A 12,461-nucleotide genomic window follows, 5' to 3' on the forward strand; every position below is an offset into this window, starting at 1 on the left:
AGAGCCTCACAATTTTAAAAGAATTGGTCAAAGGAACTCGTAATTTCCCCACCTGATAAGAGATGGAGGTTTTCAAAAAGTTGCCCCATTGCCCCAACATTTTTTCTGTAATTACAACACGCAAGAATAAGGCAAAATAAAATTAGTAAGTGAACATTAAAGTCTCTCTTTGATGGGATAAAGGCTGTGGAAGGGTAAAATTCAAATTTATGAAATCAAATAAGAGTAAAATTCAAATTTATGAAATCAAATAAGACTCCTTGAGCATAAGTGCATAACAAAGCTTTCCTCTTATTTGATTAACAGACAGGAGAGGAGGTCGGGCTTTAGGGCAGAGAGAAAGGAAGGCTCGGTCGCGAGCGCGGCTTGATTTCGGCGCGAGGCAGAAAAGATCGCGGGTAGGGTTTGGTGAGTCGCGGCACAGCGAGGAGAGGTATCGGCCAGAAATTGCGTGGCTACCATTGAGGGGTGAAACGGTGAAAGCTAACGGCAGGGGGTTTCATCGCAGGGCGATCGGCAGTGTGAGGCCAGGACAGAGGCCTTTTGCTTCGTGCGAGCATTGAAAGAGAGTTTGAGGTCTCGGCACTGTGCAAGGATTGATTGGCAGGGGTGTGGATTAGGAAAAAAAATAGACAGCTAAGGGTATGAAATGCACCTTTTAGACTAGTTGATAAGATTATGAAAATTTATGAATGATGTGTTGAACATATTGGACTAAACTTAACATAAATGAAGGAAAATCCAAAATGACAACCCCAATTAGCCGGAGAAGGCTAATGATAATGAAGCACTAGCTTGTATTGATTGTTGTGTTTTGATCTAAGTGTGTTCTTTCAAAAGTGATCTTATCCTTGTTATTGCAACTCAGTCTAAACATTGTTTTGCAAGCTATAGTTCCCACTGAATCTGCTAAAATTATTAATAAGATATTTCTAATCAATTAATTTAAAGAAACAAACAATGCTTCTATTTACAAAATATAAATATACCTTAAATTATTTATGGAAGTGTAAATCTTTTTAAATTTTAACATTTTGGGAATGTCTATTTTAATCTAAGCTTGTTTTTGTCTAGTTTAGAATTATTTAAAACAACATTAGTCTTATGGCTTAGAGTTAATGAAATAACCCATTTGATACAACTAAATATTGTAATTTTGGATCACATACTATTGTGACTCTTCTCAACAGGACAGACCGAAGAAAGAAGATTCAAGTATCCGACCACATTCAGTGGGATAAAGTCTTGCTGTTGTCGTTGTATACCTTTGTCACTCTTGCTCTTCTTGGTTCTTGACAGTACCGCTTGTTTGGAAATATCCCCAGCAAAAAACATGCACTAAATTGTGCTTGTAGCATGACTCTCTTTCTGGCTGGCATGCTTCCGCCGACCAGTAGCATCTTCAATGCATGTTATGAAAACCCTTTGCGCGGAGGGTGCCATTTTCTGGCCACCCCAGTTCCAACTCTTTGTAAGCTTTTATCCTTACCTAACTAGTCTGCATTTTTTGTTAAATATGGTGGTTGTGAAATGATTGTGTTTATTTTACTGTCATTGCAGTGAGAAGCCGAGTGTCTCTAAAGATTGAAGCGAGAGGTATTCCTCGAAAGGAGAGCGCCAAGATCAGGAATCGTAGAATGCGGAGAAAGGTATGCACATCTCCTTTTTCTTATTTCCTCATTTATTGAGGCCTTCAAATTCTTACAATGTTAGCTTTGTTCTTTTGTCGGTTAATCTCTTACTTGCTAGGAAATGAAGATATCATAATGTTAGAAAAAAGATTGGGAGAGAAGGGAATAAGAGAAACGAATCATAAGATTTTTGTAACACACAAGGAAGATTAGTCAAATATTTGCATCAAATGTGAGATATCTACCAAATCCTGGATTTACACCGTCGAACGCCTCTACAATTACAAGAAAATCTCTATTTTCTTCTCTCCCTCTCTCTTCCTCTCTTTCTTTTAACTCTCAAGAGGACTTGGCTTGACATTGCTTGGGTTGACTTCCCCTTTAAGCCAAAAGAGACTATTTATAGAAACCATGAGAGCGGTAGGTGGGAGGTAGGTGAGTGATCCCTGGATACTTAATTCTTCTGCACAGTATAATAATAGTTATGATGATATTTTTTACTTATATTTTCTTATTTTGCAACAAAACAAAAAATTTGATCCTGAAAAAAAAATAAGAATTTAACTTTTTAATTTATATATATTTATATTGGGATACTATGCAAGTATAAATATCGTTATTAAGTAATATAAGACTTTTTTATTAAGACCTGAATATCGAATCCACAGGGAAGATTATGCAATATACAAATTTTAGAAAATTTTTATATTTTTAAAAAGATAATTACTTAAACTAAAAACGAATTTTTTAGGAATTTAAAATTTAAATATTTTTTGTATTTTTGATATTTTAACGAAAAAACAACTAAAAAGATAACTAAATTTTTTGTAGAAGAAAAATATTTAATATGAAAATATCTTTCTTCTTATCATGAATCAGTAATAAGTATAATAATTATGTAATGGAATTATGCAAATTATGTTGTGTCAAATATGAGCAATAATATTTTTTACCCTTACTAAATATGCTATAAAAAATATTGGCCAATTTAAAATTTGAATAGTTCTTAAGACCGGCTACGCAGGGAAGATACTAGCTCTCATTTTAGAGTTCCTTCGATTCTCTCCACCTGGGGGCTAACATTCTCGTATAAGAACCTAAAACAATAAACTAAGTTGGGGGTTTTAACTTATCACCTTAAAGTCCTCTAACTCTACTCCCATCAATGAATATTTCTCTATTTATTTGCACTCAATCATGTGAACTACATTCTCATTCATACAACCTTATGTGATTCTTTACAATTGTTGACTGAGACAATACTAGCCCGGTTCTTACATGTTCTCACAAAAAATTTTAATCCCGGTTCTTATATGTTCTTACAACAAATTTTAACTTCTGGATTAGCCAAATCAAGAAGTAAATGAAGTGCATGGATTTAATTCTTCACAACTTCTATCCAAAACTTAATTACTTATCATTTTAAGAAGAAAAATAAAGAAAATTACTCAGAATTTCTTGAGAAAACAAAATCACACTTTAGTTTAAAAGAAGAAATCATTGTCAAACCAACAACAAGTCTCAATTAAAACCAAAAGTAGTCTAAAACAAAAAGATAAAAATTTCTCTCAAGTCCTCCACCAAACTCTTGAATTTTCTTTGAATCTCTTCTCTTTTACAATCACTCAAGACAAAATAATAAAAAGGATAAAGTAAATAAAAAGTTGTTCATGAAAATCTCTCCGATCTAACTCTCTAGAAAAGAACTTTCAAAACTTATCAATATTTTCATGACTTTTTTTTAAGTCATCTCCATGACTTTTTTCTAAGTCATCTCTTATTTCTTTTATAGTTTTCCTAGAGGTGTCTTGAAATCTCTTCAAAATATGTCTTGATTCGATGTATTTGCCTAAGAGACGTATCATTTCATGATAATTTTCGTCTATGATGGTTGCAATTGCAACCACTTATTAAGTCAATGGGTGCCTCAAAAATCTATTCGAAATTTGTGAAAATCAATTTTACTTGTCTAGTAACTGCCTCTGGCGCTTAAGCGCCGGATCTGACGTTTAGGCGTCAAAACTCTTTTACACAATTTTTCACATTTTTGCTCTAAATTTGATTCTTTTTCACTCATTTAAACATTTTTTACATTTTTACTTGTATCTGCAAGAAAAACACAAAAATATCTTTCATTGAAGCGTAATATCTCAATAATAGGTGTAAAAATATTTCTGAAAAAACTATATATTTTAGATGTATCAGTGGGCTGTATGTGAGATTCTTAATTAGGAAGTTAATTAAATTTCGGTGGACCGGATCTCCACATTATCCAATAATTCTCCCACTTGGAGATTGGGACACTGACTGCATCACTTACTGGCTGCATCATCTACTAGATGTACCGACTTTTTTCTCAAACATGATATCCTCCACCTCAGCAACTCGAAGCCCATGTCTTCATGTCAGAAGACCAGCTGAAGTTCAGCACAACTTTAGGTTCTCACGAGTAACACCCTCAATTGACGTATCACCGTTAACGTAGTCTTGTACCACTAAGCTCTTTCTTGGGTTACTCATGTATCTGCTTATAACTTTCACTGCATGAGTAATATCTTGCCCCTTTTAAAAGCCCTTTTTAACAAGTTCAGCCTTGTACCTCTTACTACCACCAAACACAGTCTTCACCTGACACACAAACTTGTTATACTTGTTTTGCAATGTCTTTTTCCTTGGTAGAAGTTCTGCCAGCTCCCAAGTCTGATTCCCTGGCAGGGAATCCGTCTCCTCCATCTTGGTCAGCTCCCACTTGCTCGAATTCTCATTTTGCGAAATTTTTTCATAACTCTGTGGTTCTCCACCATTTGTTTGTACAAGGTCCGATTTTCCTGCCTTTGGCGCTCTGCCACTTTTAGGAAATTGTCCTTTTTATGCTTCCCCATAATGCATCTCTAACTCATGTGTCATCGCCTGAGTAAACTTGTAGTCATATATAGTGTGTCAGGTTTCTTACCCCGAGCCAGTACTAATGCTCTTTTGGTAACTTTCCAGATGTTATCTGAGAACACTACCGAATGACCACCATTATTGAGCTGCCCGACAAAGATGAGATTTTTCTTCAACTCAGGAACGTGCCTGGCCATTTGCAAAGTCCATTTGCTTTTATTAGGGAGTGCAATATCAACTTCTTCCATCCCCACCACGTCCAGAGCTTTTCCATCAGCCAGATACATCTTCTCAAAGTTACCTGGAACATAATTTCGCATTAACTCCCGACGGCAGGATGTATGGAAGGAAGCCCCTGAATCCAGTATCCAGTCATCAACAGAACTGTGAACTGCCAGAAATAGGGTATCTTGTATTTCTTCAGTTATAACACTAGTGTCATCATTCTCTTTATTCTTAGAATTCCTGCAGTTCTTTTTTTATGTGGTCAGCTTTGCCACAATTCAAGCATCTGCTAACCAGACTTTGATTTTGATCTTCCTCTGTTTGAGTTCCTGTCATGTGATCTCCCTCTGTAATCAAAATTCAACGCCGAACTTGAACACGAGACCTCGTCAAAATTCTTTCTGCGCACTTTCTCAGCTAAAATCAAATCACGAATATCATCATATTTCAGTTTAGATTTATCTGCAGAACTACTAACTAACTGTCATCCTCATTCATTGCTTCCCAGCTATTTGACATTGAAACCAACAATATCAATGCACGTATCTCATCATCAAAATCAATTTTAACTGATGACAACTAATTTATAATAATGTTGAAATCATTTAGGTGTTGAGCAACAGACACACCTTCTGTCATCTTCAAGTTGAATAATCTTTTCATCAGATGCACCTTGTTATTCGCCGATGACTTTTCATACATAACTGATAAAGTCACCATGAGATCTACAGTAATCCTTTCCTTGATGACGTTGTGGGCAACCGATCTCGACAGGGTTAATCATATAACCCCCAGAACTTGTCGATCCAACAGATTCCATTCCGCCTCGTCCATCTTTTCTGGTGGCTTTCTCAGTAACGGAAGAAGGAGGTTCTTCCCATAGATGGAGTCCTCTATCATCCTCTAGTAAACAAAATCTGTGTTGTTGAACTTCTCGATCTCGGATGTCATCTCTTCGTCTCCGCCCATCGTTCTTCCTTAGATTCGAACCCAATCTCTGATATCAGTTGTTGTGAAAAACGACAACAATAAAACGAAAAATGAAACGAGTAAGATTACACGCTGAAAAATACCAGAGACACACAGATTTACGTGGTTCGACAAATTTGCCTACGTCCACGGAGTTGCAGAGGATATTATTTCTTCGAGAAATTACACCGTCGAGCGCCTCTACCATTACAAGAAAATATATATTTTCTTCTCTCCCTTCCTATCTCTCTCTTCCTCCCTTTCTCTTAGCTCTCAAGAGGCTTGGTCTTGCTTGGCTTGACTTCTCTTTTAAGCCAAAAGAGGCTATTTATAAAAACCATGAGAGCGGTAGGTGGGAGATATGTGAGCGGTATGTGGGATGTGGTAGGTGAGTGGTAGGTGGGAAGATAGGTGAGCGATTGAAATTTTTAATTAGGAAGCTAATTAAATTTCGATGGACCGGATCTCCATATTACCCAACAAGCAGTAGAACATCAGCTAAGCTTAGAGAAGGAAGGGAATTCCCATATTCATTAGTTACAACAGAACGGAGAATACAATGGAAATAATTCCTGTAGGTTCAATGGAAATAATTCCTGTAGGTTATGCATTGCAGTAAAGGAAACACTGCAAGTAATATAGAAAGCTGAAACTATATTCTAGAAGAAGTTAGTTAAGTGGTAAAGCAGGAAATGCATGTTAAATGGTAGTGGAGACTTCCCTGTTACTAGTGGTGGTAAGGTTGTTATTAGCCCCCCGCAAGCTGACGCTGATTGTTTGAAGTGTCAGCTTGTCTTTAAGAAGTGTGAATCGAGGTGTTGTTGAGCACTTGGTGAAAATGTCTGCCATCTGAAGATTGGTAGGTATGTGTGTTAGATCAACTTTCCAAGATTGTAGTTTCTCTCCAAAGAAATGGTAATTGATACATGTGTTTTGTACGAGAGTGGAAAATTGGATTGCGAGCAATTGCGAGAGCTAAGGTATTATGACAATGAATGGTGGTTGGAGAGGTAACAAGAACATTAGATCTTGTAGTAATTGTTGTAAACATATAACATCCGTGGCAGCTGTAGAGAGTTCTCAATACTCAGCCTCTATAGAGGACTTAGCACGTTGGGTTGTTTCTTTACATGCCAGGAAATAAGATTGGTTCCAAGGAATGAGCTGTAACCTGTAATGATCGGCGATCGTTGGGGTCACTTGCCCAGCTAGCGTTTGAATAGCTGCTGGGCTGCATCGGAAGACTATATTCGAGTTTTCCTTTAATGTAATGAAGTAAGCGCTTGAGTTGTTGAAAATGTAAACAAAGTGGTTGTTGAAGGTGTTGGGATAATGAATTGACTGTAAATGCTATGTCCGGTCTTGTGAGATGATTGTTGAAAGTAATGAACCATTGACGAGGCAACTTCTTAAAACCATAAATGGCTTTCCGTAATAAACATACATAATTAGGTTGGTTGCATCAACATATCCTTGAGACAGGTGCATGTATAGGGTTTCTTGAAGATTGCCGTGAAGAAAGGCGTTTGACACGTCCGACTGTAATATCGGCCATTGAAGGGTAACTGAAATGGTCAAGAGGGTTCAAATAGTTGGAGGTTGAGCAACAGGACTGAATGTTTCTGTATAGTGTAAGCCATACTGTTGGTGGTATCCCTCGGCCACCAGTTGAGCTTTATATTTAGCAATTGTCCTGTCGGGTTGCGTTTGAGCTTGTGTGTCCTTTATTGCCAACAATGGATTGATGAGGTTGGCGTGGGATGCTGTTTTTGAAGAGCTTCCATTTCAACTTGCATAGCCCTACACCAATTGACATTGGAGTTAGCTTCAGCGAAGGTGAGAGGTTCAAGATCGGTTTGAAAGCTGTGTGGTAATGTGAAGATGTGTTTGGGTTTAAGGGTGCCGGTTTTGGATTGTGTTATCATGGGATGCTTGGGTATGGGTGAGATAGATGCTGTAGAGAGCTGGGGAGAAATTTGTGTGTGTTCTTTAAGGATTGGGATTGGTGGTTTTGAAGGGGAATGTAGTATTGGTAAAGGACTGGATGGGTTTGCTGGAAGAGTTTCGGGTGATGTGGGGGAAGCCGGAGTGGTGGGTTCTGTGACTGGAGGGCTTTTGGTTTGATTGTGTTTAGATGCTGTAGAGGAGGGACGGTTGGAAGAAGTATTAGAGGAGGTGGAATGGGAGGTATTGGATTAGAGGTGGTGGCTGATGTTTGGATGTTTTTATATGGATAGTTGAGTTCATTAAATCACGTTATGGGACAAAATGATTTTGCCACTTGATGGGTGAAAGCATTTAAAACCTTTGAGATTGTTTGGGTAGCCTATGAGTACGCATGAAGAAGTTTTTTTATCAAGTTTGCTGCGACTCTGTGATGGAATCCAAGGGAAGCACTCAGCATCCAAATGCTTTCAGATTTGCATAGTCAGGTGGTTGCTTGGAAAGGAGTTGATATGGGGAGGAGTTTTGAGTGCTACGAGATGACATTCTGTTGATAAGATTCATGGCTGTTAGAATCGTGTCAGGCCAAAAATTTAAGTGGTAAGTTAGAGGTAGCAAAGAGAGATCGAGCTGTATCGAGAATGTGGCGATATTTTCTTTCGGCGAGGCCGTTCTGTTGGGGAGTACATGGACATGAGAGCTGACGTATAATGCCATGTTTGGTTAGGAAATCTTCAAATTGCCGGTTTTGATTGTGTCAGGCCAAAAATTTAAGTGGCAAGTTAGAGATAGCGAAGAGAGATTGAGCTGTATCGAGAATGTGGCAATATTTTCTTTCGGCGAGCCCGTTCTGTTGGGGAGTACATGGACATGAGAGCTGACGTATAATGCCATGTTTGGTTAGAAAATCTTCAAATTGCCGGTTTTGATTTTCCCCTCCGCCATTGGTCCGTAGGATCTTAATATGGGTATTAAATTGCTTTTCAATTTGGTTCTTAAAATTTCTGAAGTGATTTATAGTTTCAGAATTGTGTGTCATAGGAAACGCCCTAGTATATCTAGTGGCGTGATCAGTAAAGAGAACATAGAAGTGAAATCCTTGATTTGAAATATGTGTGGAGGAACCCCATACATCAGAACGAATAAGTTCAAGGGGAAGATACTTGTGATTACTAGATCAATAAAATGGTAATCTATATCATTTGGCTGTAGTACATGAATTTACAAAAAGAAATATAGTTTCGAATATGTAAATGTGGATGCTGATATGCTATTAGGCGAAGAACGGTAGTATTGGAATGGTCAAGCCTTGGATGCCAGACTTTGGCGGAAGCAGTTCTTGAGAGTAGCGCTTGCTTTCTGATGGAAATAGGATAGAGTCCTTCACAACAAAGGCCCTGGAGGAGGATTTGCTGAGTATTGCGATCCTTGATTTGATAGCCCAATGCATCAAAAACAATAATGCAACTGTTACCGCTGGCAAATTGGTATATAGAAATTAAATTATGAGTGATTTGTGGAGTGTGAAGGAGTTTGGATAGGAGGAGCGTACAGGTTGGTGTAGAAAGCAAACCTTGATCGCTGTTTGCTGACAAACACTTGCTCTTGTCCTTGGTAAGGGTCTGAATGTTGTAGTGCCTCGAGGTCGGCTGTAAGATGATTTGAAGCTCCAGTATCTAAATACCAATCTTGTTTAGCTGCTGAGGAGGTTATGAGTGCAATGTGGCATGCCGGTTGCTTAGGTTGATAGTCAAAATTACCCCTATGCCAGCATTGAGGAGCAAGGTGCCCTGGTTTAAGGCAGATTTCGCAAGTTTCAAAGTTGTTGGATTTCAACTGCTTGTATCTTGTCCCATTTCCTCTGTAATTGAATCGGCCTCTCCCTCTTTGAGAATACAAGGCTGCATAGTTATCTACCTGCAGCTAATTTTCACTGTTTTAGTTCGATAGCTTGATTTCTTCGCTTTGAAGTAGAGAATATAGATCTACGAAGCTGATTGATGATAAAGAAGCTCTGATTGCGGCTTTGAAGGATTGATGCTCAGGAGATAGACTTTTGAGGATATATTGGATTACATCTTTTGTATCTATTGATGAGCCAGAAGCGGATATATTTTCAACTATTACCTTGATTTGCATCAGATATGGGTTCATAGATTGACCTTTCATTGACACCTTATGAAGCTCATTTTTGAGCTGGATGACCTTCGATATGTTGGTACCTTGAAGGCGTTTTTCCAGGGCTGTCCATATGTCATGGCAGCTATCGAGGTTGATGACGTGAGGTAGCACGGTTGCGGAAATTGTGGATAGCATTGCCGCTGCGAGGTTTTGATCCACCAGAAAGATAGGTGCGATTAGGGCATGCGACACCGTCTGCAGCGGTGATGGTTGCAGAGGGTTTGGAGATTGACCAATCTATGAATCCGTCGAATCCATTGGCGTTGATGACTTTTGAGAGCTGCGATTTCCATAGAGAATAGTTATCAATGGAGAGAGATGTGTTGACAACAGTTCTGATGTTGGATTCAAGAAATTTGAGGGAAGGTGGCATCGGCTGCTCTTCGATCTTTAGGGCTGCTAGGTTGTTGCTGAACACCGAGGATCTTGAATCATCCATTGGTGCATTATAGCCACAGCTCTGATACCATATAAGGAAATGTAGGAGAAGGAAGAGGAGGAACTCAGTAGAACAGCAGCTAAGCTATTTATGTAAATACCCGTTTTCTTAATTCAAATTTCCTATATTCTCTATTATATCCTTACAACAGTTGGTCATTTACCTTCTTTTCCTAAAATGGAAGCTGTAATTGATATGTTTGCTTGGATGCAAAATCATGAGCTTCGTATATGCTTTTTCATATTATTTTCATCCCTTTCCTTCTGGCCACCATAGCTGCGACATCATTTTATAATTATATAATCTTTATAGTCACACCTAATGCCTATCCTTCCATTAATTCCTCTGTAATTTTTCTCAGTTCAATGGAACACAAACCAAGCCCAGACTCTCCGTTTTCTGCTCTACCAGGCAACTATATGCCATGCTTGTTGATGACCATAACAAGAAGACTCTGTTTTATGCCAGCACTTTACAGAACTCCATGCGTGAGGATCCTCCTTGTAGCACCTCAGTATGTTTTACCATTCCACATTTCGACTATATGTGCTGCATGCTTTTATTTTTGGCTTTCTATATTCTAACCCCTTAACAACTCTTATTTGCTGAAAGATTGTTAAATTGAACTTGGTTTATTACTTTCTTTTGCTGTGCTTCGATTAATGAGGTTCATTAGTTCTGGATTTTCAAATTATGTGAGTTACAAATAGTAATTTTGCATTTTTTTTTGTCTTTCTGTGTGCTCAAATGAAGTTATGGTGAATTACTATTAATTGATTGATCTCTTAATTATTTGGGTGTATGTGTAAAAATGACAGGAAGCGGCGCGGAGGGTAGGGGAAGCGCTTGTTCAAGCATGCACAGAGCTGCAAATTTCTGAGATATCATCATACGATCGCAATGGATTCGCTCGCGGAGAAAGGATGCAAGCTTTTGAGGTTGCCATTGCACAATATGGGTTGCTAAGTAGGTGATTGATTAAGGTCTACTAGTTTAAATTTTATGATTAATGGTCAAAGAGTATGATTGTAAGTGAGTGGATGTATCTGTTAAAGGGAGTTTAACTCCTATTATTTTGCGTCCGGAGTTCGGATGTAAAATTTTTGCCTTGTGTAGTGATCATATCTTGATTGAATTTGTATTAGGATTTGACAATTATTAAATTTGTTTTGGGATTAGTATTATATATCAAGTGTGTAGTTGTGCATAATTATCTGAGAGATATCCATAGATTAATATGGTCAAACCAATTGACATATGTAGTAGTTACAGCATGATGTATTTAATAATTGAGTGAACATGTATTTATATACGCCACTTGAATCCATCCAATCAAATCATAAACCTTCATACAATTTAAATCAAGAACTTCTGTAATCCATTTTAGAATTGTAATTTATTTTTTCATAAACTTATAGTAAAATTAAATGCTTTCGTAGGATGAACCTAATGATACTAAAAATGTCTCAAATTGAATCCAAGTGGATTTAAATTAAGTACTTAAAGCATGATTAAAGATTATGAGAGGGTTTGTTATATACTTGTAGTTGAAGTGAGTTTCTTGATAAGATCAATAAATTAATGCTTAAATTACTCACTTTTTTATTAGGGATTTAAGATATTTAAGAAGATAATATATAATAGGGGATCAATAAGAACTATAGGATGGAATTGTTAAGACTTGTTTATTCAAAATGATCAGTGTCCTTTTCTAGAAATCTATGAATATTCATTCTTTCACACATTTGATGGAAGCTGAGATGACACTGCATCTCTGGTGGTTGGGCACGATCTCAAATGACAGGTGGCAACCATCGGTACTTTAAAAGTTAAGATTCTTAGTGTCTTAATGACATCGAATTGAATGATCGTAGACTTGTTGGAATCTTCTCATCAAGATGCTCAATTTGAATGGAAGCATGTCAAATTTTAAAATCGTTTGAGCTCTAAATGGATTCATCCAAATTTTAAACAACGCTTCAAGTGTTTGATTTAGGCTTATTTGGATTCGAATTTCATCACTCTCGGCATCATTAGGTTTGTCTTGACACTTAGTTTGGCTATGTTATTGTTGAGATCGAGGCGCGAATGGCTTTAATTTGAATTCAAATATTTTTTACTCAAAATGCTTCGAGATTCGAAGATATTCACCACTAGCATGGATGATGCTCACCGTCATCAATATT

At 37.6% G+C, this 12,461-nt stretch overlaps 1 protein-coding gene across 2 annotated transcripts; it reads left to right on the top strand.

The window, feature by feature from the left end:
* The first annotated feature begins 289 nt into the window (after positions 1-289).
* Positions 290-11,443, top strand: LOC110036022 (50S ribosomal protein L18-like). Of its 2 annotated transcripts, none has more exons than XM_020740369.1 (5): positions 290-642; positions 1,191-1,471; positions 1,561-1,649; positions 10,637-10,789; positions 11,094-11,443. In XM_020740369.1, the coding sequence occupies exons 2-5, from the start codon at positions 1,357-1,359 to the stop codon at positions 11,247-11,249; spliced, it is 513 nt and encodes a 170-aa protein (XP_020596028.1). In that variant the 5' UTR covers positions 290-642; positions 1,191-1,356; the 3' UTR covers positions 11,250-11,443. The 2 variants fall into 2 exon arrangements, with proteins under 2 accessions (XP_020596028.1, XP_020596029.1); XM_020740370.1 differs by having other exon boundaries at positions 1,196-1,471.
* Positions 11,444-12,461: the final 1,018 nt, after the last annotated feature.

Source organism: Phalaenopsis equestris, unplaced genomic scaffold (genome assembly GCF_001263595.1).
Source record: "Phalaenopsis equestris unplaced genomic scaffold, ASM126359v1 Scaffold201694, whole genome shotgun sequence".
Classification (NCBI taxonomy): domain Eukaryota; kingdom Viridiplantae; phylum Streptophyta; class Magnoliopsida; order Asparagales; family Orchidaceae; genus Phalaenopsis; species Phalaenopsis equestris.